The sequence below is a fragment of the Stylophora pistillata genome, chromosome 6 (genome assembly GCF_964205215.1).
Source record: "Stylophora pistillata chromosome 6, jaStyPist1.2, whole genome shotgun sequence".
NCBI classification, from domain to species: domain Eukaryota; kingdom Metazoa; phylum Cnidaria; class Anthozoa; order Scleractinia; family Pocilloporidae; genus Stylophora; species Stylophora pistillata.
The window spans coordinates 24029916-24056406 of record NC_142524.1 but is presented as its reverse complement, the minus strand read 5'-3'; the positions used below and the strand labels follow the sequence as shown (position 1 = coordinate 24056406).

Sequence of the window (26491 nt, the reverse complement as noted above, 5' to 3'; positions counted from 1 at the left end):
CAGAGTCGTCACTACATAAGCGACGGAGTCTTAGAAACTGAGAAAAAGGAATGGAATTCTTAACGTGAGATGGATGCGAAGACGAATACAACAAGTAATTATGCGAGTCGGTAGCTTTTTAATACACACTAGTGCATAAACCGTTGCCTTCAATTGAACTTTGATGCCTAAAGAGGATAAAGAATTGTCAGCAATTTCCTAGGCATATTTCAGAGCTGGGTGAAAAGAATTGACTGCGGTTATGAATTGAGTAAACGTTTGTCACATCTTGAGTGTCAAGACTAACAACCTATTAACCAAAGCGATCATTTTATTTATTTCACAAGGATTTTTAGTAACTTTATGATACCCACACCATTACAATTATCTTTTGAATACAGTTCTGCTATACCTAATTTAGTTTTTGTTTTAACGTGATTACTCCCCAAATTCCTTGAATCAGTTGGATCCTGGCTTCAGTATTCAGTCTGGTACTTGCAAGACATCTGTTGAGAAAAAAGGGCATGAAACACCAGAAAGTCGAATAAATTGAAATAATAAAACTTCTTTCGCCCCAATATCCTCGCTATGATGCAAGAGGCTAGGCTGGCTAGGAAATTTTTTTGTCATTATTATTTCTCTCAGGTAATGGAACAAAAAAAAACAAACAAAAACATAAAAAGAAAAAAAAAACACAAGACTATTCAGGGAAGCTTTTCTATCCCGAGTGTACACTTGAACGAAAAAAGAAATAGTTTACGGAATGTCGAGGGGTTCTTAGACAACCTGCGAACAATAGTTTTTGTTTTTGACGTACATATATACACTTTATTTATAATCGAGTTTTAGAGTAGCTAACGAGCTGATATCTTCCAGCTGAGACTAAATAAAACAGTAATATTGTAATGTTTTGATATCATTCTACCGGAAGCTGTCCTAGCGGAGGTTCTAAGACATTGCAAAGGATCATGGATATTTATATGGACCATGCTTTCCGGTTGTCATGGCGGATGAATAAAGACTAGTTTCGTTTTATAGTTTAATCTGGGTTATTGCGGGGCCATCCAAGTGACATCGTTACATTGGCGACGAGGATTCAATTCGTTTTGTGAGGTAGGGGATATTTTTGGAAGTCATTTGTGCGGAAAGTCTTGCCATTTTCTCGGAAGATGGTGGACAGTGGAACCAGTTCGAGTGCAGCTTCAAGTTCACAGGCCTCGCCAGCTGCAACGTTTGTTCCTCTTCTTGATGTGGCCAGCCTTCCTCCATCGAATCCAGAGGAATATCCGAATACGCTTGCAGTTCGCTGGAAGTTGTGGAAACGCTCGTTTAATCTGTATTTGGTGGCAAAAGGTATTACGAAGGATGAACACCAAATTGCATTGCTGTTGCATACTGGAGGGTTGAATTTACAGGAGCTTTATTACACGTAATTGACCGGTGTGGATATGAAGCCGTTCCCTGAGAGTATGGAGTTATTGGATAATTATTTCGCACCACATTTAAATGTTCTATCGAAAGGCATCAGTTTAGGCAAATGGAGCAGGCGTCAGGAGAGTCGGTGGATCAGTTTGTTTGTCGGTTGAGGCAGAAAGCGATCTCCTGCGAGTTTAAAAATGTCGATGAGGCGATAAGAGATCAGCTTAATGAGAAATGGAAGGATCCCAGTCTTCGCCGTAAGTTCCTTGAGAAAGCAAATGTTGCTCTGAAAGATTTACAAGATTTGGCTCGTGTGCAGGAAGCGGTAAACATGCAGGTCAAGGCTATGGATCAGTCATCCGGTCAGGTAAATGCTGTTTTCGGCCGACCTCTTTGCAAAGGAAAAGGAAAAAGGACAGCGCAAGGTAGGGGGCAGAGGATATAAGCCCGGTAAACCGTCTGGTGGTTCTCAGCAGACAAAAGTGAGAGGCTGTTTTCGCCTTAATTACACTGGCCATATGGCACGCGACCCGAATTGTCCTGCCCGTGGCAAGAATGTAATGCATGCGGCGAGATTGGACATTTTGCAGCCTGTTGCAAAACAAAGGAACATAAACCTTTCGCAAGAGATGACGAGCGAAGGAATAATGCACGGGGGAGAGCTTGCAAACTATCTGAGGATTCAGCCACTGGCCAACAAAATTGTTATGCATTTGCAGTTGGAGTTGGTCAGCCTACAAGTGGTAGTAAAGTAGATTTGAAGATTGGAGGAGTGATGTTAACCGCGGTACTTATTGACTCCGGCGCGTCATGTGATCGACCAAGCAATCTGGGAAATTTTGAAGAAGAAGAGTGTCCAGTGTGAATCCAAGAAATCAAGTATAAAGTTGTTTGCTTATGGGCAGAAAGACCCTATTGAGGTGATTGGGACATTTGTGTCTAATCTAAATCTAAATATCGTTATGTCGGCAAAATCGTTTAGGACATCACGCCAACTCTAAGACAATAATAAGTGAGGCTATACTAAATATACAACACTATTAAAAACTATTGAAAATTAATAAAAACTATTTAAAACTACCGATAAATAAATTTAAGTTAGTTTGCTTTTAAAAGTACGGAGGGTTGGCTAGAAACAGTTTCTTTTGGGAGTTTGTTCCATTCAGTTTTTCCTCGGGAAAAAAGGAAAAAAGTCTGAGATTGTATGCGAGATTAGGGGCATCAGTTGTGTCGATGAATTCACAGTGGTTAAAGGTCCACGAAGATTACTACTCGGAAAGAACACTGCTGAGAAGTTGGGCGTACAAAGGGTCGGTCCAGATGTGTGTTCATTAACTACTGAAGGAAGTGATGCCGACATCCGTGAGAAGTGCAGAGAGGTTTTTACAGGGGTCGGGAAACTGAAGGATTTCCAGCAGAAATTGTGCATAAAAAACGATGTCAGGCCTGTTGCACAACCCGTCAGGAGACTACCATTTGGGTTAAGAGCCAAGGTTGACGAGAAGTTGGATGAGCTGTTAGCAAAAGATATCATCGAGGAGGTGTCACACAACCCAACTTAGTGGGTCTAGCCGTTGGTTGTTGTCCCGAAGACAGATGATGACATTCGGATTTGCGTGGACATGCGCAGGGCGAATTCAGCAATAGAGAGGAAGAGACATCTTGTACGACCTTAATGGCTCAACTGTTTTCTCCAAGCTCGACCTCAAGTAGGGTTTCCACCAGGTGTAACTTGATGAAAGATCGCGCGAGATCACAACGTTTGTTACACACCGTGGTTGATACAGATACAAACGTTTGATGTCTGGGGTAACATCGGCGCCCGAAAAGTACCAGAAAATTGTGGCAGATGTTTTACATGGTTGCAAGGGAGTAACTCATATGGCAGATGATTTGATTGTGCATGGTTGTGGCATAAAGGAACACGACAGGAATTTACATGCCGTACTGACCCGATTGAAAGAGAAAGGAATAACACTGAATGGGGACAAATGCCAGTTTCGTCTTCCCAAGCTAACATTCTTCGGTCATGACTTAAGTAGGCAAGGTGTTGCACCCAGTGAAGAGAAAGTAGCTGCCATCTTAAAGGCAAGCCCTCCACAAGATGCTTCACAGGTCAGATCATTTGTTCAGCTTGTGCAGTATTCTGCAAAGTTTCTTCCCAACTTTGCACAAGAAGCAGAACCACTCAGGAGCCCCGTGAGGAAAAATGAGCCTTTCATCTGGGGTGAAACACAGGAAAAATCCTTCCAGAAGTTGAAAGAGCTTGTTGCACAGGCCACTTCGCTTGCGTATTTCAGGGGAGACTGTAACGCGCGCATTATTGCCGATGCAGGTCCACAGGGTTTGGGTGCGGTGCTGACTCAATTTCAAGACGGCGAGTGGCGAGCAATCTCATACGCGTCTAGGAACCTCATCAAAGTGGAATGGAGATACAGCCAGACCGAGAAGGCGGCCCTTGACCTTGTATGGGTTTGTGAGAAATTTTAACTTGAAACTAATCACAAGCCACTCGAGTGTATTTTTGGCAAGCTTTCCAAACCGTCAGCACATATTGAACGATGGGTTCCGAGACTACAGGGGTATGACTTAAGAGTGGTTTATCGGCCTGGCAAAGCGAACATTTTGGACTCTCTCTCGAGATTCAATCAATATGAAACTAAAGACTCAAGTGGGGAGGAATTTTACTTCGTTGAGGCAGTCGCCGAGGAAAGTTTACCTGTTGTCCTGACAGAGAAACAAGTCCAATTGGCTTCTGAAAGTGACCCAGAACTTGCGAGCCTGAGACAGTACATTTTAGGTGGGGACTGGTCTCAATGTAAGATGACAGCTTATGTGTGTGTCAAGGATGAATTGTGTATGTTGGGCAAACTTGTTTTGCGTGGTACAAGAATTGTTGTTCCGAAGGATTTACGGGGAAAAGTCTTGCGTCTTGCCCACGAGGGACATCAAGGCATCGTTAAAATGAAGGCACGTTTAAGTACAAATGATTGGTGGCCAAAGATTGACTCAGACGCAGAGCGGATGTGTAAGTCTTGTTATGGATGCCAAGTCGTAGGTGAACTTCAAGATCCTAAGCCCATGAAAAGAGTAAAGCCGCCTACTGGACCCTAGCAAGACATCGCCATAGACTTGTTGGGTCCTCTTCCCACTGGAGAAAGTTTACTCGTAGTCGTAGACTATTACCACAGATTCTACGAGGTAGCGATCAGCGCTCAACAACAGCTAAGAGAGTGGTGGATGTACTGACAGATATTCTCCAGATATGGATTTCCATTTACACTCAAATCTGACAATGGTCCACAGTTTAGCTGTGAGGAGTTTGAGAAGTTTCTTTCTGATCAAGGAATCGAACACTTGACATCTCAACCACTCTGGCAGCAGGCTAATGGACATGTCGAGAGACAGAATAGATCTCTGCTTAAGTCTTTGCAAGTTGCTCATGTCGAGGGAAAGAACTGGCGTGAAGAACTGCAGAAGTTTCTGTTAGCATATAGAACTACACCGCAAACAAGCACTGGGGTTACTCCTACGTTCCTCGTGTTTAGCAGAGAGTTGAAAACAAAACTTCCAGAGTTAAGGTGCGCTGGTAACCTGTTGGACGAGGGGGTCAGAGATCGTGATTGGAATCACAAGTTGGTCCACAAGGAACATGCTGACAACAAGCAAGGGGCTACCCCGTAAACCCTGTAGTGCCTGGGGACCCGGTTTTACTGAAGAACACGAAAACGTCTGACAAGCTGGAAGCAAATTTTGAGAGTGAGCCATACACAGTGCAGACTAAAGAAGGCAGTGAGGTGACTGTTAGGTCCAAAGAGGGTGTGGAATATAGGCGGAACAGTGCCTTGGTTAAGCGGTACAACCCACCAGGGAATTACCGGAAGCCACAGAGGCCATTTCTCAAGACGCTTCAACTACCCTTCCACAGGAGGACAATATAGCGACATCAAGACCAAGACGGAATTTCAGAATGCCGGAGAAGTACAAGGACTATGTACTTTATGAACTAAACTCTGTTGACACGTTGGACTTATGTTGAAGTCTGTTAGATTCGGTTTCATGTTACTAAGTTTTATTGAACAGTTTTCATGCGGATAGATTTATTTTTGTTATGCGGTTGTTTGTCTCTAAAGAAAGGAAGGGATGCAATGTTTTGATATTATTTTACCGGAAGCTGTGTATATATATATACACAAAATAGTACAACAAACATATGAAATACATATATATGAACTGCGGTTATGAAACGTATATGTGCACGATCCTTCGCAGTAAAGCACTACTTAAGCAATAGTGAAAATCAGACCTGAAAAAAATTCAGGCCTGTACGGGATTCGAACCACTGACCTCTGCGATACTAGTGCAGCGCTCTACCAATTGAGCTAACAAGCCAACTGGGAGCAGGCCATCAAATTAATTCGACATAAACCCGTAGATGATATAGCACATATACGTTTCATAACCGCAGTTCATATATATGTATTTCATATGTTTGTTGTTTCATTTATCATCTACGGGTTTATGTCGAATTAATTTGATGGCCTGCTCCCAGTTGGCTTGTTAGCTCAATTGGTAGAGCGCTGCACTAGTATCGCAGAGGTCAGTGGTTCGAATCCCGTACAGGCCTGAATTTTTTTCAGGTCTGATTTTCACTATTGCTTAAGTAGTGCTTTACTGCGAAGGATCGTGCACATATACACAAAATAGTGATAACAATGATAATGATAATAATAAAAACATAAAAGTAAAGAAAAGAAATATTATCATAAATTTTCAATCTTAAGTATAAGTATGTCAAGCAAAAAAAAATCTACATGAAGGTAACATCCCGTATTTTGGTTTGAAAGTTTGCAAAGAAACTAGTACGATAAAAGTCCGTAGAAAAGAGAAAGTTACAAAAGCGGTGTAATAGCGAGCAGAATAAGCCGATATCTAGAGGGAGACCGAAAAGAACGTTACAAGGATCTGAAATCCTAGATTCGAACTTGCCATTTTTCGCCAGATACGCAGTCAGCTTTCCACTAAATGGGAACCAAATCACTACATATCATTCAAATATTAACACTTACCTTTTAGTAGCAGACGTAGCTGACATAAAGATACTTGTACGTTCCATAGCACGGGTCACCGAACAACAAGTGACTTGCATGTATATGACAGGCGATTCTGCCGTTGCATCTTAAACTCACTTTCAGAAGGGAGTGCGATGCATGACAAGAAGTGGTGTGAATGCTATGGTGAGGGCAGATACTACGGGTATGTCTGCCATAAGACGCGTAAACTATATGCAATTTTTTCCTGTTTGGGCACCCAATGATTGCTTTGGCATTCTCACAAAGAATAACGGAGGATGGGTTAACTGAGTAAAAGCAAGAAAAAACAAAAATTACCAACATAATAAATAAACCGACCTCTTCCAGGAATCACGAACGGAAAATCACTTAGTATCCCCCATCCCGCTGACTAAGAAAAGAGGAAAAAAACGGTCACAACCCTTGAAGCTTTTTCATTGAAACTTGAAACGATTTCAAGATCAAGAGAAAAGTAAAGTATGACGCAGCACTTTCCTTGGTCATAGATGCATGATGATTTTACTAAATAAGTTTGTCATACGTTAAAAGTTCAAGTATCAACAGAAACATGGCATTTAGAGGTCGCAAGGTCTACAAAGAGACGAGAAAAACGAAAATTTTTTATCCCATTGTTTTATCTCGAACAGAAAAAGCTATCTACCAAAATAGATAAAAAAGTCTCCAAAATATTGGGATGGAAGTGGCGAGATTCCTCTCTCCCCCTTTCCTCCCCCCCCCTCCTCTTGTAAGAACTCTATTACCACGGTGGGGATGTCAGTAAGAGGGTCTGAAGGTTCAAAACTCACCTGAGCACTTTTTTTCAGATTTGGTTTGTTCCACGAAAGTCAACAATGCAAGGAGCACCACCATCAAAATCAACTTTGCAGCAGCCATGTCTAGAAAAAGAAAAAAGAAAACTGTATTGAAATTATATGCAGTAGCTTTGACTCAGCTCCTAATGCAGCAGGACACTTTTATTTCTTGCATACAACAATAACAGCGCGGTTGGCTTTGAATGAGATGCCGTTTCCCAATCAATATGTTTATGAGAATGGTTAACGTCGGATGATGCTGTGTTACAAATTATTTTTTGACCTACTTTCGGCTTTGTTTTTAAGTGACCTTTCTCTCCTGCTATGTAGAGGATAACCGTAAAAAAAATTATAGAATACCCATTTACCATATCCTCTTTTCGGATTGTAACCGATGAAACTTACCTGATGGATCTCAGTCTGAACGCCGCTGAACACTTGGTTAATTAACAGTCCGGCAAAAGGGAAGTGATTCAATGTAAAAAAGGCCACTTTTCCTTTTTTTTTTTTTTAATCTACTTTTAGACCAGATATTTTTCAAGGCCACCTGGCTTTCACTTGAGCTTTCATGTGCTTGCCAACAGATTTTGAGTCTTGTCAAAGCAATTCCAGCCTTGTTAATGGGTTTTTATTTTCAGAGCTGTCCAAAGTCTTAAAAAAGATTTCCTGATATCGATGCAAAGTTTGATGGTAAGACAGCTGTATCACTTTCGAGATCTTTTCTTGTTTTGAAAGCTGCCTTCTTCTCCAAGATTTATTTCGAGACAAATTTATCTTAGCTTGCAAAAAGACACGTAGTATTTACAGAGACAAGATATGTCAAAAATGGGTTTTAAATATTTGAAATTAGATTGGGTTAAACATTTTAAGATAAACCTCTGTCTAAATAAGGCAGAATTTTTCTCAATTGCAAAACGACTTTTTTTCAAGCGAGAAATATTGTGAATGAAGATTTGCAGCAGTTGTGAGCTAAGGAAAGTTTTGAAATATATTTATTATTATTATTTATTATTATTATTATTATTTGGGTGAGAAGTGCGGACTGTTATCAATACGAAAATAAGAGAGAGCGTTAAATCATAGGCAGCCCAAGCGTACTGTGTGTGACTTTGGGGTGTAAAGTTCATTAACGGCAAGAACTAACAAATTAAGATCGAATTTCAAGCGTACGTGTGGGCCGTTAAAGAGACAAATTGAAAAAAAAAAAAAAAAAAAAAAAAAAAAAGAGAAAATTTAAAAGGATAATAAAAGCGAGGAATAAAACATGTGAAGTCTCCTTACTTTTTTTTTCTGTAGCCGCTTTGTTGCCAACGGTCGTTTTAACGCTGTTTTGGCGACTTACTTTGTAACACGTGCAGTGTCACCTGAGTCAACTTTATAATAGGAAAAATGATAAGAAAAATGAAGAAAAAATTAAAAGGGAAATAAAAGCGAGGAATATATCGTATGAAGTCTCCTTTCCTTTTTTCCGTAGCTACTTTGTCGTTTACAGTCAATTTAACGCTGTTTTGGCGACTTTCTTTGTAACGCGTGTGGTACTGGTCAACCATGTATAAGAAAACTCAAGACTGGAAACTTCGACCGGTCCCGAACACCAACCGTCTCCACTCAAAGGCCGATAAATTCCACAAAAGTCGACCGATCTTCCCCAAATTTCCACCTACGAGAGCGCTTAACTATTACCTACCCGTTCCAACGCGAAAGTTTCCAAATTTCACTGCATCGATCTGAGAGCCGCTCCGTTTTACCACCCATTCTGACTAAATCGCTTTGTAGGTACGTACACGTAATCCTTTTGCCCTTACTACGATTCAAATATCAAAGCACTTTGGGTCGAATGACACGCACGACTCCCAAGACGGTGTTGTTTGACAATAGGGAAAACTGAACAACCTTCCTAACGATCCCCTGGGAGAGTCTTTTATTTGGTAAAATGCGCTTTGATATTTGAATCTCGTAGTAACACAGGTGTCTCAAGCTCACGTCTTGAGCAAAAGCGAAGGATTATTTCATGAATGCGTCACGCATTGTGTGACGCGGTGTTAAGTTACGCGGACAACCGTTGAATGCGTTATAAAGAATAGCTTGATGATTCCTTGTGTTTCTGTTGTGTTTTTTGGCGATTTCTGTTGTTCTGGGCTTGCTTTGCCATCACTGCTTTACTTGCGTAACTTAACATCGCGTCACACAGCGCGTGATGCTTTTACGAAATAATCCTTCGCTTTTGCTTGAGACGTGAGCTTGGGATGCCTGTGGTAGTAAGCGCAAAAGGATTACCAACAAAGCGATTTAGCCAGAATGGGTGGTAAAACGGGGGACTCTCGGATCGATGCAGCGGAATTTGGAAACTTTTGCCGCTGGAACGGGTCGGTAATAGCTAAGCGCTCTCGTGGGTGGAAATTTTAAGTTAAATTTTAAATTTTTTAAAATTCCTTTTGTTGAGGCTATAACCGCGGCTTTTTTCGCAGGAAAAAAATACCCTCCTACTCAACAATCTCGTTGTTTCGCCACTTCCCTGTCGTGTCGAGTTATTTTTTTTTTAAACAACGTACTCATCAACTCATGATTGGTCAAATTCCCATCAGATCCGGATGATTTCCATGAGAAAGACGAACATGTCATACTAATCTAAAGATTCTTGGAACCTCTTGGTATTGTTTATTTGTGCCTATTGACCTTATGTCGGCTGCGTTTATATAAGCCATTTTACGGGCTTTTTAGTCGTCGAAAGAGTTTTCGTTGAGGTCAGAAATCAATTGCCCATATTACCAGAGTGATGAACACGAGTTTAAATCTCTCATGCTTCTACCTGACTCGATTGTTAGTCTATAGTCAAAATGCGTTGAGATTGCCATTCATCATAAATTGAGTGCTCAACGTAGTTTTGTCCATTACAGCGATCGTTGGAAATTCAGCGATCCTCTGGGCGTTGAACAAGGTCGTCTTCGACGCTTCGCTCCCCATCAAAAGCTCTCCTCTTCAGCCTTGCGATGTCAGACCTCGGAGTCAACGCCCTCAATCAACCGCTTTATATCACTTACAAAGCGGCCGAAGTGAACGATAGCTTTCAAGTGTTTTGTGTCGCTGGGATCGGCTTTCATTTATCTTCTAATATGTTTTCGGCCGTGTCTTTCTTGACTGTGACTGCGATCGCTATTGACAAACTACTGGCGCTTCATTTAAAAAAGGAGTACAACGTAGCAATTTCTCTGAGACGTGTTGCCACTTTACTACTTTTTCTTCGGTCAGCTACAAGCTTGTGGGTCATTGCCTGGATAAAAATTATCAAGATTTATCAAGTCTTCAATATTGCAAGCGTGATCATCTGTCCGGCTTGATATGCGCCGCAGCTTATATCACCCTTCAAATTCGCCTACGCACGCTACAAAACTCTATCATCACGTCACGTTTCCAAATTCAGGATCCCGAATCGCAAGTTATTTTTCACGTGATCGAAAACACGCCCCATCTTCAGCTTTATCGACCATCCTTGGTCACAATTTTTTATATCTATACTCTATTAATTTTCTGTTACGTTTCGTATTTGTCGCTGTTTCTTGTTATAGAAATAACCGGTAGAGATTCGGTGAAGATCGCCTGTTTGAGCTTTGCAATAACAGTGTTGTTCGCCAATGCATCATTAAACCCTTTTCTTTATTGTAGGCGAATTCAGGAGATTCGCCGAGAAAATTCAAAAGCAGTAAAGAACATTTCTCGTCGAAAACGAGCCAGAGAAATAGCCCAAGTCAATAAGGAAAAAACTCAACATCTAGCTGTGATGTATTTGAATGGTTCACCAATAACTCAACCACCAGGTTGTTTGCTCAGCTAAGGGGGGGTGTTTGTAATCAACATCATACAATATTTCAAACGCATGCAGGTTTTTTATCCATATAAGTCTGTTTTTTTTTCTTTCAACTTTTCGACAAATTTAAGATAATCTTGAAGTTCTTGAATTCTTATCTGAAAGGATTTTTGATAAATTTACGTCGTATCTGTAAATTTGTAACTTCTTCAAAACGTGTCAGATCACCAAGTCGAAAGCAAATTTTACAGTAGAAATAAATATGTTTAGCGCGCTTAAGTAATGATTGCCAACTTTCGGTGTGAATGCGTTATCACCTAATGAACGGCTGCTTTCACAATTTTCATTATTGTATTTTTGGTCATATTTTACTTTTTAACGTATTTGCTCTTAGAAAGAGACAACAGTACTTAAACATTCTCGTTTTGTCTTCTCGTCTCATGACGACGGTGTCAACTGGGCGATGACTTTTACGGCTGACGGTTAATTTCTTTCCAGTAGGGTTTAAATACAATTTGTTTACGATTCCCTTTTTTTACGACTAATAACAAAAACGGGTCAATTTTTACGTCTAAAGTCCGATTTTTTTCTGGTCGTTTTACGGCTAAGAGTTAACCCCATTGAGGCATAACTCAACGAGTGCCTCGCGCACATCGCTATATTCTCAGTTTTATCATTTGGAACTTTAAAATACAGCATTACAGAAACTTCAGAGACAGCTTCCATTTGACCTTGTGGGAAACAGCTGCACCGTGGACGTGCACAACGATATGTAATGATCTATAACTGTGTTGCTTAAGACTTAGCAAAATGAAAGGAAAAAAAGTGCTAAAAAGTGGTCGCTGGCCGTGTTGATCTAGTGGGCGGTCGGCACATAAAGGTAGTCATAACAACGGGTGATCTACATGAAAGATTGGACCGATGAAAGTTGACTTTTCTGCTATTTTTATCACCTATTTTTGTTGTCGCTGCTGTTGTTGATAGCTTGGTAAACCAAAAGAAGAGAAGAAAAAACTGTATTTCAGTGTCTCCATAAGAATTTTTTAAGGCGTAAGACCTCAAGCTCGTTCAAGTTCGTGTTTACCTAGCCCGCAAGAAAACTACAGTTTAGAGTTGGGATAAAAATAAATGAAAAATGTATTCATTCATTACAAAAAAACAGAATTAATCACAAGGAGAATAAAAAAGTTAAACCTTACGACTTGTTATGACTGCACGGAAACAAATCATTTCTATGGTGAGAGGAAATAAAAAAAAAGACTCTGGCATAATGGGGTAATAAAGCTCTGAAACAGGAGAAGTGTGTCAAAGATAACTATAAAGCAGATTGTAAAGTTTGTTGAACAGACTCGGCTTTCAGCATGTTCAAGGGCTCAAATTTCCTCACAGCACTCTGTTGAAACAAATAAGTACAGAAGTATATGCAGCTAAAAAAAAAGGAATAAAATACAAATTCCCAACTTTGAAGAGCCTGTCCTAATTGACAAGCACGATTCGAACTCTTACAATGTTATAAAATGAGCAATAAGAATTCTTAACAGCATGCAGGGGGCTTGTCATTTTGGACCTCGATAAACGGCCTTGCCTACCTCGAGCCTCAGTGGTAGTGCATCCGAAGTACTAATCAGAAGATCAATCATACATTCGATTCCCATCGGGAGCTTTAGGGGGTCTTCTTTCCGAATATCCCTAGGCATCCACTAAATAATAATCATCTTTCAACAAATGCATTCGATTGCAAGAACCTCGCTAAGGCTTCCACCTCGATTGACCCACCAGCAAATCCACTCTCAGAATTTAATCCGGATCATTTATTCTCATTGCAGTTTTACGGTGTCTACAGATACCCTGGCCCAGGGTAGAAAGTTGAGTGGGCCGTTGATTAAGAAGCAGGAAAAGTATTGTGTTCATGTCTGGAGTGAGACCGAATGACCCTGACTTCAGATTGAAGACCAACACTGCTAAAAACAATGTAACTTGGGTGTAAGTGCGAGCCAGAAAGCGCAAAGTATTTAGTGATGTAAACACTTGGAGAATCCAATTACACCTCTTTAGCTGCCGGGGAAAAAAAGCTGTCCGCACTTTCTCTCTAAAGTTACATGGATTGAAGTGGAAAATGGGTGTGCTAAGCAGAACTACGGTGATACAAAAAAGACGAAAAATTATGTTGATGTAATTATTGACGATGCCACATGACTAGGTGAAAGAGTCCTTCAGTTCTGCAAATTGATAACGCTGCTAAGGGCTAATGATCCGGTTCACCCTGCCAATTAACTTCTGTTTGAAGTAACTTTGTCGTTTTTTCCTTTCGACTCATATTAAAGTAGTCAAGGAATCACACAATGAATGATTAATTGACATTGTGATTGGGTGAATCAGTGAGCACTTTCTAAGTGATACTTTTCCTACAAGCACCGATGCATTTTTTTTTAATAAAAAGAGAGAATTTTACGTTATAGAGGGAAATTGCTGTTTACCTATTTCATTGATAATCGTTTTGCAAAATGAGGACCACTTTCCTTTAAATAGTCAAAGCAGTCAGCTTGCTGGAAGAGCAAATAATTCCTAAAGTTAAGCCCTGTATCCCAGATTTGTCGAAAATGACTGGAACGGGTAAAACGATTTGCGCTAATGATAGAGTTTTGGAGATAAAGTTCCTCGTGTTGCAGCATTCTATTCGTGTTTTTTGTCCATTTGAAGGCAATTAGGGGGAAAGAATGCAAATATCAAACAATTTAAAGCTACAAATTTAAAAGGCGATTCATATATGTTTGCGAGATTTACTATTTACTTAGTTTTTACATGTAACAATTTTTTTCTTTCGAGGCATATGAACTTTTAAACGTTCTTAAATTTCATCTTAAGCATGAAAGCACTTTGAATTAGAAGCTAAATTATCCTTTTGAAAATTATGTAAGCATTTAGTAAGTCTTAGGTTAATTACTGTATGGAGTAGGAATTATATTTTCGGGAATGTTATCTTGTGGGTTGGCCATTTCTTTACCTTGTAGCGAACATCACAAAAGAAGCACTCGACGTATCAGGGACATATTAATAGAGCAATTTAGCATCGGGTTAACTTGAAGTGGCAAACGTCAGATTTCCCTTCCACGTTTCACGTAAAATAGCGTAAACCTTGCTGCTTTAGTTTCGCGCGAGCTCATGCACTTCATGGTGGATTTGAAGGCGCCCTAGTATGACTTACAACGAACAGTTCTGGTGCCCTTTCTCGGCAGTTAGCTTCTACTCTCCAAGAGAAAAAAGTGAAGAAAATCTTTCGCACACGGCAAACGCGAAACAGTTTACTTCCACGTAGAAATGGCAAAGCGCAACTGGAAAACGTGAAAAAATGGCGGGGAAAAAACAAGGTCACGTGGTCACTCTTGCCGTTCATGTTTCACGTGAACGCGGTGCTAAATCTCTTTAAGAACTTTTAAGAACATATTACCTGAGTTCCCAAGGAATTACACAGCAAATAAAAAATGGAGGAAAAAAAAAAAAAAAAAAACCACTCGCAAACTCAAATGTTATCCCGTTGCCGTGAAAAGTTTCTTAAAAGCGTTGGCCTAAAAGTCATAAGCTTAGCTTCTTTCAATTATTTTCAATTATTTCGTTGCATTTTTTTTTCTTCGGAAACTTATCTCTTCATTATTAAGGACATACCGAAAAGTCTGCAAACCTTTATGCGTCACATTAGAGACCACTTTCCATAAAATCTGCATGTAATTTCGCCCCTTCAACTGAGCAAATCTAATTTTGAAATAATGTTAAGAAGTTTTAAAAGCTTTGAGCAGCTGTGCTTTAAATTGTTTTTGGAGCAATATGTGGTGTAATTCCATATAATTAATTAAGCAATTTTCTCCTTTTACATCACTCAAGACGTTTTACAATTTGATGAGCTCCCAACGGCTGTTTACACATTTGGTAGGATAAAAAAGATGAAGCAGAGGCTCTACATTGCAGTTGAGTGATATAGCGTCGTTTGATGATGAAGGCTTTTTTTCTTGCGGTTGTGCTTCTTTTTGGCTTTGCCAGCGCCAGACCAAAGCCGGAAAAGAGAGACCTGAGTTGCAGTAAGAAGAAGACTTTATTACTGCTCTAATTTCGAACCTTTGAATTTCAAACGGTTTAACTATAATAACTGTAACCTGCTAACCTTATACAGCCTGAGATTATTCAAGAATTCTATCTTATCATTTCTTTCCCAGCTTTCATTGAATAACGTACTTTTCTTACTATTGTCATCTTTAGCATTTCCAAAGCAATTGTCGGGAAGACTCTACATGGTAAGCCGGTTCAATTTATTTTCAATCAAGAGTTTTCAGTCAGTTTAATCAGTTGCTAAAGCTAAGCGGGATTTTCACAAGCGGCGCAAGCAAAAGCGCAATTGCTAACGCAGGCATAGCAGCTCTCATTTTACCGTGAAAAAGGCCTTAACGCAAGCATAGACACAAGCGCAAGTACAAGCAAAGTGATGAAACATTTGTCCTTTTTCTTGCGCTTAGGCGTTTGCTTATCGACGTTCGTTTTCATTTGGCATAAACCTGCCTATGGGCTTACGCCAGGGCTTGTTCTTGCGTCGCTAGTGAAAACCAGGGATTAAGTGCTGTCAGGCGATAAATAAACATCAGCAGCAATAAATGATAATCAGCAAGAAGTAAATAAATAAGTTTATTAGGTCAATAAAGGTAAAAGCTCTTTGAATGTACATATTTGGCGTGGAACGAGTAAACCTTGCTTGGGAGTTCACCTAAGGCAATCTTAATTGAATTAGATATTTCTTAGGTCTCGAGAAGGATCAAAAACTTTCGCAGAAACAATCGTTTGTTTTCCAATTTGTTCGTAGTGGGCCTGAAAAGCCTCGTTGTAGGAGTGCTCAATTATGCCTACATACATACGCCTCAATTACGCCTACATACGTACATATTTACATGCATAAATACATATATCTGTATGAATATAAACCTCTGATTCTTAACCTATTTTTTGATAAACATTAGATTAAACTAATACTAGTCAAAAGAACCTTTACTCTTTTAAAGAACAGCGCTCATAGTGTTCCAAATATACTTCGCGCGTGGCCGGGGAAATTGGAAGTGGCTACTAAAACCCTCTTTGGGAAACGATAAAAAAAATCAGGCAATTTTTATGGATCCGTGTTTTTCCAATCTACAGGTAACCTTCTCTGGCTCTGGAGGCACGTCTAAGATTGACATGACATTCAACATGGACTCAGAACAAGAGATAGCGCAATTCACCTCAAGAATTGACGGTCAAGAATATAACTCGATAATGGATTACAAAGAGGTAAATTACGTTCGGTTTTTTTCTTTCTTTGTTTAATCATTTGTTGGAAATCATGGAATTAAAGCTCGCTAATTATTAAGAATCCGACCAAAATATTCTTTATCTTTTATTTCTTTCACTTTTTGCTTTTGTTTGTTCCATTCTTCTTTATTTGTGTTCCTTTTTTGTTTTCGTCTGCGCTTTTAATTGTTTGAATTGTTTGCTTACTCTTTTGAATTGATTTATTTGTATGTATTTCTAAGAGTGCTTCGAATATATGTTTAAGTGATATTACCACCTCTTACCAGAATAACCTGATTTTAATCCACTCCGGTTTATTCGACCCATTCGCAAATGAATATATATGGTTTGGAAATTTTCCCCACAGAGCAAGGTATACACGGTAGCATCTGAGAGATGTTATGTTTCATCGCTTGACGGTGAAATATTTCCGACTGAAAATCTTAAGGCCCTGACAGAGTACACGAGTGGAAAACTTGGAATGAAAGGAACCTTGGTTGATGTGTACGGAGGAGTGATAGATAAAGGCAAGTGAAGTACTTCTTTTGCAAAAGTTTCGGCGTAAGATCTGGAAACTACATTATCGAGTTTTCCCCAGAAAACTATTACTCTCTTAAAATGATCTCTTCTCTCTTTGGTTGCTAAGAAATATGTTTTACTTCAGTTAAAATGACTTGAAGACAACACTGAAAAGTAAAGGCGAGAGAAAAAGCTCAAAAAAAGCAAAAAACGAGAGCAAAAAGTGAAGTCTTGATGAAATACGAGAGCGGCTAACGTTAGCCGTATCGACGCCTTCTATCGCTGAGCGTTGAAAATATCTGCAAGCGTGAGCAGTAACTGGACATACAATTAAGATAAATAGACCTGAACGACACTGAGTGATGGAGATAAGAGATTTTAAAAACGTACCATGAATTTGTAAATGAATTGAATGCAGTTTTACAACCATTGTCAAGGCGGTAGGACAGAAAGATTTAAATTACATGAATTACTGAGGGTAATTGATGTGGATGTTTCAACCTGCAGCTCATTTCATTATTACTTTCGAGTCTGGCGCCCAGTGCATACCAGTCAGCTTTGGTTCAACGGAACCGGGATCTGCTACCTCTGCAAGGTATTGAATAGACTATAAGTATGTAAAGCACATTCCGATTGAGTTTCTCCACCGAAAGCCTTCTCTATCCACAAAACCTATGAGAGTGACGAAAAATCTCAAAATTAATCCCCGGAGAAAGTAAAAACAGGCAAAATTACTCTTGGGCGTGAAAACTTGGGCGACCAAGTGTTGATCCAATTTTTATTGTCACCCACTTGCTTTAGAAGATGGCGCAAAGTTTTCTAAACCCAATATGAGTTGTTATACTTTCTCCTTTTGCCTTCGCTTATCATAGTATTTTTCTTCCTATATCCTTTTTTATTTTTCTTATTTGAGCGGCTGATCGCCTCTAACACAACTTTTCGAAAGTAAAAGTTTGTGTACCCATTAGAGCGCTGGAGCTAAGATACTTTTGAGACGCAAGCGGTGAGCGAATTGTTTAGATGTGATTCTTCCAAAAGCTTCCTAAAGACGTCTTCCACTTTAAAACGTTTTCACTTAAGTTCTGTGAGTCCGACAGAGTTTACTTGTGTGCTTGTTGTCTTACTAATATTCGATTCCTAGCTTGCCTATGGCAAATCTTGCATGTTACTGACGACAACATGGTAACAACAACAACAAAGCTCAAATTACGTGAGACCGAAGTAGACATAGAAAACCCTGCGCTGCAGGCTCGCGTATGCCAAGCTGCGCTTTAGTTGTGTTTTGTTTTTATCGCTGTTTTTGGTTTCTGTCACACAGTTGGTTAGGTGATGGTATAACACAGCTTCCCTGAATCGTGCAAATCCACTTATTAAAGTCCTAACGGAATAAAGTTCGCCTAAAAGAACATCAAATCAATGCAGTTCCTATCTCAAACTTTATATTTTAGCAGCGAGGCTTACTGACGATTTTTTGTTTGTATTCAGGTATTTCGACTTAAGAACCAGCGTTGATCCTGAAAAATTAAAGATACCAGAACATTGTAGTGTTGCTCCGTCACACCGCAGATCCTTTACAGACATGATTCATCCAAAAAGTGTTCATGCCGCGAGCGTGCAGGCAGCTATGAGGAGGGGAGTTTCCTGGCTCCTTACCCAAAGGGACCAGAAAAGAGGATTCCCTTGGACTAATCTGCAGAAGAGGGGATTCCCATGGACTAATCTGCAGAGGAGGGGATTCCCTTGGACTAACTAACCTGCAGGCTCCCGACAAAGGGTGATTATCCTGACCCGTCAAAGGATAACAGAGAAGATGAGCAGTGCAACCCTTGCTCAGTCGAGTTTCTTTTGAATAAATACATGATTGTAGTTGTGTCTTTGAGCATAAAATTAAAGTTGATTTGTTCATCATTATTCGTGCAAGTGTAGCTATTCACCTTTATGATGGTAGTCTCCCCCTTAGCAATATATATATATAACAAGCTTTTTTTGATTCGAGTCTGGTGGCCGCACCGTGTTTTAAATTCTGAATGTTGGTTTTTTAAGTTGCATGTCATTTTTTATTCAATGATTACTCCGCTTATGTGAGAATTTTTGAAGGAAAAAAAAAGTTTTGCTCGCAGTGGAAGAAGTGAATAAATCATCAAAATGAACAGAAATTAGACTATCATCTGAACCCTTCAACTCCCAGAAGTGATTAACATGTAACTTCTCTTTCCATGCAAATTAGTATCGTAGCTTTCTGGCAAGGAGAGATATTTGACCTCAAAGTTACCAAATATTTGAGTGAGTCGAAAAGTGTAAAATCACATTAATTGATTCACCTCTGTTGATTCACAAGCCGTCAATCAAATCGATTGAGACTTGTATCGTACATCTATTAAGGATGTACCGATACGTATGTAAGCCATCACAGTAATTTGTGAAATACAGTTGCAGTAAGAGCTTCTTACATTTTACCTGTTTTGAGGCGATTTTTTAGAGAAAAACTAGAAAAACCGGGGGGTGGTCTATCTCCCCCCCGGAAATAACCAAAGCAGAAACCAGTTTGTCATTTTGAGTTTTGGGATAGATCCTTTGAACTGGCAAAGTTTCATTGAAATCGGTGAGATGGCATGTATCAAGACTGCCTGGTGCTCTCGTGGACACGTTCTTAAACTATTTTCTTATGCAGAACAGTTTCTATGCTCCAATAAATTTACATAGGTGCATGCAGGAGCCCAACACGGGTTCCTAGCGCATACCGAGTGATTGAAATCGCCCTTATGGAAATACTAAGATTTTACTCTGTCTCGCCATTAACGATCCCTTGACTGTGGTAGAATTCCCGCGCTGTTTCTCGACAGGGTATGCGATTGATCCAGTGCATTATAGATTCCACTAATCTCCCCTCCCCTCTTACAACGTTTAAGTGCTGCGTTGCTTTTGTTCAATCTTATTGTAAAACAGCCTTCTCAAGAATAAATTTTTATTAAGGGATTGTCCATTAGCAACTGAAAAGGGTCGTTTCATAAGACCATTCTACAAAATAGGTGTAAAAGAACCTTATCCTAGTTCGACCCTTCCCCAAGTTACCTTAGCCAAAATTTAAGCGAGCTAAACTCCACATTCATTTGAGTTCATTGATCACGGCAGTAATAAATACTCTTTCTTGCAGTTAGAAAATATGTAAAACGACTGTTTCTGTTACTCACCGCTTCCCAGTTAGCTCAATGGATAGAGCGCTGGACTGTTGTGTGGGAGGTCGACGGTTCGAGCCCCGGCCGGACCAACACTCAGGGTCTTAAAATAATTGAGAAGAATATGCTGCCTTTCTATAACATCAAGAAATAGTTAGATATTCTAGTCTTCTCGGACAGGGTCGAATAAATGGAGGTCCCGTCTCCTGCAGGGTTAGGGGCAGGAGACGTTAATTTCCCACGCAAAAGACTACTGGGATGGATGTCCTCTCCTGGGGTGGAATGGGTGGATATTTCTTGTTAAGAATTATCGCTTAGATGGAAAGCAAGTGTTAGGAAAATAGATAAATAAAAAAAAAAAATTTTGATCGACTCATTTGAATTTCAAAATGTGTCCTGATAAGAATAAAATCCCTCTGCCTGGTCAAGAGCAGTGTCACTGATTGACAAATAAGAGTAGTTAAAGGGACAGAATAGTTATAACTTAAAGTCAGAGGAAATGTGTTTCATATTTAAGAGACAACACATGTGTTTTAAAGCGTCATTTCCAAAACCAGCTCAAGGAGGAAGTTTCCAGCCCCCACTGTAATGTTCTCTACAGCTATCGAAGAAGAAAAAGCTTAAAGACAAATGAGAAATGAATCCATTGACCAGACCGTCGTTGCGTCATAGCGTAGGTGAAACTCATATGGTGCGTCAGAAAATTTACGTAAATTGAAATTTACCGAAGACAAGCACACAAGTGTTTCGATCTGAACTAATGGTTTCTTTGGCTCCTTTACTGAAAACCAGATAGGATGTGAGGAAAAACGATCTCATCAATATCGTCTTACATATCACGACAAACTGAAAAAGGAGAAAAGCATTCAAAGAACTTTCTCTGATCAGTTAGGCTCATTGCGCTTTCTATCCTCATCAAACTGACTCCAGCGCTAAGCTAACTGTTTCTATAAGAAAAGCAGCAAGGAGATGGAAGCAAAAATCGCGCGCTGAGTATCCTGTTCCTGCTCTCATTTCTTTTGATCTAAAGATCCTTCGTTGAGGAAATTACTATTGAAGTAAATTAGTACAAAACTGGTATTTTTTTCTGTTTGGTCTCCTTTCACTCATCATTTCTTACAAATTAAACCTGTATTAATATACAAGAAAAAATGACGCGCTTCTGATAGGCTGAAAACGAGTGTAACTCCCAAATAGCACGCGAACGCTGTCAAAATTTCGTCTGACTTGACTTTCTGTGATGCTTTATCTATGTGAATTATTTACTGGTAACGACAGGATTTTACGTCCAATTTGGTGAAAATAAGCATTTCTAAATTTTTGAAGACTACAAATTGTAATCGCCCCACGGGCTCGTTCAATGTTGTTTTCCTATACCAAATTACACTCGATAATCATGCTATTACCTGTCCGGTAACTGTCAGTGGAAAAATGCTTCATAACGAATGATGAATGACGTTTGAATCAAGCTCCATTCAATTTACCCTTCTAAATTAGAGAGAGAAGAAGAACCCTTCTGACAAAAAACGTAAGATCAGTGACTTGAACAAATCTTGAATCAAATTTAAAAAAAATTTGAAAACAATTTTCTTGCTTAGATTTTTTCGCAATTATTTTTGTTGAAACAAGTCTATCTTAAATAGACCTAAGAAAGAGTTAGGTAATGTACTTTCTTTAAAAAATGAATTAGGAAATCTTCACAGGACAGGTGCAATTGTATAGGTTTACCCTTATCTTGTGGTTGCTGTCCCAATCAACATATTGATCCACCGCAACTCGTTCTCATGTCACGCTATGGCGGCCGTGTTTGTTTTCGGATCAGTCTTATGGGAGTTGAACTCTCCTTTTTATGAAAGGGAGTGTGTTTTGTTCCAATAAATTTACATAACTGCTTATTAGATGATTGAAAACCCCCTTTAGGGATAGTTAGGAAAACTACGAGTTGTCTCTGTCTCATCAATTCCTATCAGTCAAGCGTTGATTCTTGACTTGTAGGAATTTATTTGAATAACTATTTTTCTAAAAACTTTCACACTTAAACACTGGACAACGGACCTCACAAGGAACATTATGAAAAATTTTGGCGCTTCGCTGCGTCTATGAATTGAAAAAGTAGGGGAGCAGCTGTTTATTTCTTGGGAGGTGGGAATTAGAGACGGAGAGGAGATCATTATTCCAGCGAGTTTCAAATTCATTCGCTACTACCGACCATCTGCGTTTTCAGGAGTACCTCGCACGAACTAGGAAACAACATGATCAAAAGGACTTCTTTCCGTCTGTAAACGGGTGAACGTCACTCAGAATTGAATACTTTACAACTTGCTTACAAGGACAACTTACAGAGGGTTCAATATAATGGAATGTCTAAATTTATTTGATTTCAAATCAAAAGTTGGAGACGAGTAAAATAGCAACTGTTAGTAGTTGTAGGCAATTAAAATAAACTAAGATACTCTTAGTATTGCAATGGCTGTTTTCATTTTATGAAATCGTTTAAAGCTTTTGGCAAACGATTTACATCAACTTCAGGTTCATAGCTCCATGTCTGCTGCGTTCCTAAATTTGCATCATCCTCAGGCTGGTCACGTAGAAATTTTTCGCAGTCCACGCGCCTGGCAATCGAACATATCTGTCTTTTGGCCAGACTTTTCTTGCAGTTCTGTGATGGACGAAATGATATATGTCATATAAAAAAACGCGAATACTCTAACTTAAATAAAGGACAAGAAAGAAATATTTTTTGGGTCAGAAAAAGAAATCTTTAAAAGGCTGGTGTAACATGTTGCTTGCTAATCTTGCGATGAGTGATGGCTGGTGCTTTTACAAAGCCTGAATTTAAGGACAGCGAGGGAGGCATTTTTCTCCCAAATACCGCTATGTTTGAACTCGAACTTAATCATAATTACGAGACAGAGCTGGGTTTACTTAAAGGGTAATTCCGATAAAGCAGGATAGGTTCTTTACAGATGATAAAACAGAGAAAATTTACCGGTCTAGGGTCCTTTTTAGCGCAAAACATTCCAATTCCAAAGCTGCTGTCGATGAAAAGGGACAACAGAAGTATTCCAAATAACATTCTTTTGTGCATCATGTCGATCCTCAGGTTATTGGTTAGGTTTGTCTGTTGAGCCAGGAGAACGAAGCAGGCTTTTATTACCACTACATCAGAAAATATTTCAGGTGTTTCTTCTTTGTTCTGCAACACCCGCTGTTTACAAATTGCAAAGAGGAAACTCGGAGCCACCGCACAGGGGTTGTTTTCAACAACATATTGATTATTGCTGATGGTGAGGATTGACGACTGCGTAAGTATAACAGCATAACTCCCCGGCTTACAATTTGAGGCGAGCTATTGACTGATGAAAGGCTGTCTGCAGAGGAACATGGGAATTAGTTCGCCGAAGCTCAAGAAAACTTTTGTTTAGTCTGGAGTTTATTCATTCAAACGTCCTCCTGTGACGATTTCGTTTAAAATGTCTGTGTTGGCTAATTTTGAGAAAGCCACATGACGCTATATTGACAGGGTTTTGAGCGCCGTAGATATTTACTTGTGACAATAGCCTCGAAATAAGTTCCGAATAAACCACTTGCGGAAAATGAAGCATAAAGAACTGGTATCGACAGTGAAGAAGAACTTGAAATGTTATAAGCTAACTGTTTTAAAATGGACAAACTGTGGAGCTACACCTCAACAACCGCTTGTTTACCTCGCGATTGTTTAACCTCAGTTAGGTTAAATTAACAGGTTTTCATAGACTGGTGAAACTGTTAGAAACTCATAAGCTCATGAAAAGGGCCCGTGTTGTTGACGAGGGAAGGAAGGGACAAATTGTCTAAACAGACTTTTTTCAAGGGTGAACTCGTTAATTTCTTTGTTATGATGATTTGAGCGACTCAAAAGTGGCTACGAAGAAATAAATTTAAATTAGAAGATTCTTAGATCTTGCATGTTTTCTTTTTTTTATTAATTAGCCTAAATAACCTTTCTTCTTTTTTTTTCGTTAATCTAACTGAATGTATGGAATATTTTGAATTTTGATAGAAGGGTTCATTTTTTCGTTTGTTTGTTTGATTTTGACCATGCTACTCCTTTCATAATGCTCGTTACTCGTTATGATGATCGTAATTCTCTGATAGATGGATTATTAAACTTTATTTTTCTGGAAACTTTCATACGTTTTTCCTTTAAACAATCAGCATCTAAGTAGCTTAAAGAACCATAATGAAACTTTCGCTTTGTGTGACGAGCTCGCTTTGTGTGACGAGCTTTTCGTTGTTTAATTTGAAATCTCGCTTGGCAATGGCAAGTAAATTGTCGTAGAAAACTGATGATCTGCTTTGGCACTTAAAAATGAATTTCCTGGAGTAATATATTTCATGAGTGGAACACCATTTCAAAAGAATAACAAGTAAAACGCACACACAAATAAAGAACGGGAACTCTAAACAGAAATAAAGAATGGAGAGATATTTTTAAGATGGGTGTTTTTCTTACCAAGGGTGCTACGTAAAAATATAAAGGCAGGCGTCTATGACTGGAAAATTGACAGGCGCTGTCTGTCACCTCACTCTGGTGCTCAAATTTATCAAATGGACTATGGGAGAGTTCCCTCTTACCAAATAGATGGATGGATGGAGTGATGGGTATGTCCATCGTGAATTTGTCACAATCAAGTGAATTTGCGTCAGTAATGAAAGGTAAACATGGTAAATGCAGCTTTCAAGGAGATCATCAATAACGGGCGCACACTGTTCTTAAACCAATGACACTAGTGTTTATGAAGAGATCATGTAAAATTTCGATAAAATTTGCAATTTGCAAGCGTTTCGAATTAACTTTGACGGTGATCCAAAGTATTTACTATGAATAAAACAGCGTGAACTATATGCCGGGCGAAAGTCGTTTACGCGCCTCTTGAAACTGCCTCCTTGGGCCTCGCACTTTTTAATATGATATACCTCATGATATATCCAAAAAAATCCTCAAAATTATCGTCTAAAGAATTTAAATATTCGATAGCGAAGCACCCTACGACCGCCGCTAATAATTAATATGCATCATATCGCCACGATTGACAGTTTATCAAAGGGTGATTACATTCTTGGCTGCCAACATCGTTATTCACTGTTTTCTCTTTTTTGGGAAGGGTGGGGGTGGGGAAGAGGTATTCAACGTCATCGTCAGTTAGTGATGATTATTCCCAGGATGAGGGCCCTCAGCCTGAAGATTGTGATACATGAAATCCAGCTGGTTTCAATATGAGTCAGTATTGAGTCTTAAGCCCCCCTCCCTCATACATACATACATACATAGGTTAATTGACCACTCCCCGTAAGGGCTTTTCAGGGCCAACACCCACCCATCCCACCCCAGGGGAGGACATCCACCACACAGCAATCTCGTGTGTGGGAAATTAACGTCTGTTACCCCTAACCCTGCAGGAGACGGGGCCTACGGTTTATTCGTCATTATCCGAGAAGACTAAGAATATCTATCCATTTCTTGTTGTAGAAAGGTAGCAAATTCTCCTCGATTATTTTAAGACCATGAGTATTGGTCCGGCCGGGGCTCGAACCCTCGATTTCCCGCACAACGCAATCCGGCGCTCTAACCAATTAAACTATATTCTACGCGCCCTCCTCTCCGTGACAACATTTACTGCGCGTTTTTTAAGGCATAATATTTCCTTTTCTCTCGGCTCACGTTCAAAATTTACATTCTGAACTTGCTGCAGGTGTGCTCAATGAACAAAAGAAACCCTCGACCCCTCGCACAACACACCAATTGAGCTATACTCTACGCGCCCTCCTCTCCGTGACAACATTTACTGCGCGTTTTTTAAGGCATAATATTCCCTTTTCTCTCGACTCACGTTAGAATTTACATTCTGAATTTGCCACATGTGTGCTCAATGAACAAAAGAAACCCTCGACCCCTCGCACAACACACCAATTGAGCTATATTCTACGCGCCCTCCTCTCCGTGACAACATTTACTGCGCGTTTTTTAAGGCATAATATTCCCTTTTCTCTCGACTCACGTTAGAATTTACATTCTGAATTTGCCACATGTGTGCTCAATGGATAAAAGAGAATAGGTAGAGAAATCAACGTCGATGAATAAAGGGGGTAAGTTTCTAAAGAAACTGTGGTGCTGCATCGATGGGGGTAACAAGGTAATTTGATTTTATCAACTGAGTTGATAATGTAAATTAGCCATCGTAAAGATTTTCAAACCTACGGTGAATAAACTTAGGCTTACACAAACCATCCGTTTAAAAGTTTGTCACATCTTGGATGTTTGGGCTAACAACCTAGTCACCAAAACAATCATCTTATTCATTTCACATGGATTTTTATTAACTTTATGATACCCACACCATTAAAATTATCTTTTAAATA

At 39.5% G+C, this 26491-nt stretch overlaps 2 protein-coding genes, 1 long non-coding RNA gene and 1 pseudogene across 5 annotated transcripts; 2 read left to right on the top strand and 2 right to left on the bottom strand.

Moving 5' to 3' along the window:
• Positions 1-292: 292 nt before the first annotated feature.
• Positions 293-12873, bottom strand: LOC111329826 (L-rhamnose-binding lectin ELEL-1-like). 3 transcript variants are annotated; one of them, XM_088725482.1, is made up of 4 exons: positions 12677-12873; positions 7277-7366; positions 6468-6757; positions 293-485 (listed from the first exon to the last, which is right to left on the bottom strand). In XM_088725482.1, the coding sequence occupies exons 2-3, from the start codon at positions 7362-7364 to the stop codon at positions 6471-6473; spliced, it is 375 nt and encodes a 124-aa protein (XP_088581608.1). In that variant the 5' UTR covers positions 7365-7366; positions 12677-12873; the 3' UTR covers positions 293-485; positions 6468-6470. The 3 variants fall into 3 exon arrangements, with proteins under 3 accessions (XP_088581608.1, XP_088581610.1, XP_088581607.1); XM_088725484.1 differs by lacking the exon at positions 12677-12873 and adding an exon at positions 8970-9214; XM_088725481.1 differs by lacking the exon at positions 12677-12873 and adding an exon at positions 7688-7874.
• Positions 9979-12653, top strand: LOC148728900 (uncharacterized; annotated as a pseudogene).
• Positions 12874-15008: 2135 nt separating the features above from the next.
• On the top strand, positions 15009-18824 carry LOC111329834 (uncharacterized). Its single transcript, XM_022934594.2, has 6 exons — positions 15009-15160; positions 15339-15373; positions 16263-16394; positions 16762-16921; positions 17421-17508; positions 18399-18824. The coding sequence occupies exons 1-6, from the start codon at positions 15073-15075 to the stop codon at positions 18664-18666; spliced, it is 771 nt and encodes a 256-aa protein (XP_022790329.2). The 5' UTR covers positions 15009-15072; the 3' UTR covers positions 18667-18824.
• Positions 18825-22435: 3611 nt separating this feature from the next.
• On the bottom strand, positions 22436-23233 carry LOC148728899 (uncharacterized). The gene is made up of 2 exons (XR_015988761.1): positions 23079-23233; positions 22436-22748 (listed from the first exon to the last, which is right to left on the bottom strand). It is a non-coding gene; the product is annotated as an uncharacterized LOC148728899 (long non-coding RNA).
• Between the last annotated feature and the right edge of the window lie 3258 nt (positions 23234-26491).

Bases quoted from the DNA above. Each gene is read 5' to 3' on its own strand.
- LOC111329826 (XM_088725482.1), bottom strand. From the start codon at position 7,364: ATGGCTGCTGCAAAGTTGATTTTGATGGTGGTGCTCCTTGCATTGTTG. The intron at 6,758-7,276 runs GTGAGTTTTGAA...GCTTTTACTCAG, and splicing joins ATCTGAAAAAAAGTGCTCAG to TTAACCCATCCTCCGTTATT.
- LOC111329834 (XM_022934594.2), top strand. From the start codon at position 15,073: ATGATGAAGGCTTTTTTTCTTGCGGTTGTGCTTCTTTTTGGCTTTGCC. The intron at 15,374-16,262 runs GTAAGCCGGTTC...TCCAATCTACAG, and splicing joins TGTCGGGAAGACTCTACATG to GTAACCTTCTCTGGCTCTGG. The intron at 16,922-17,420 runs GCAAGTGAAGTA...TTCAACCTGCAG, and splicing joins CGGAGGAGTGATAGATAAAG to CTCATTTCATTATTACTTTC.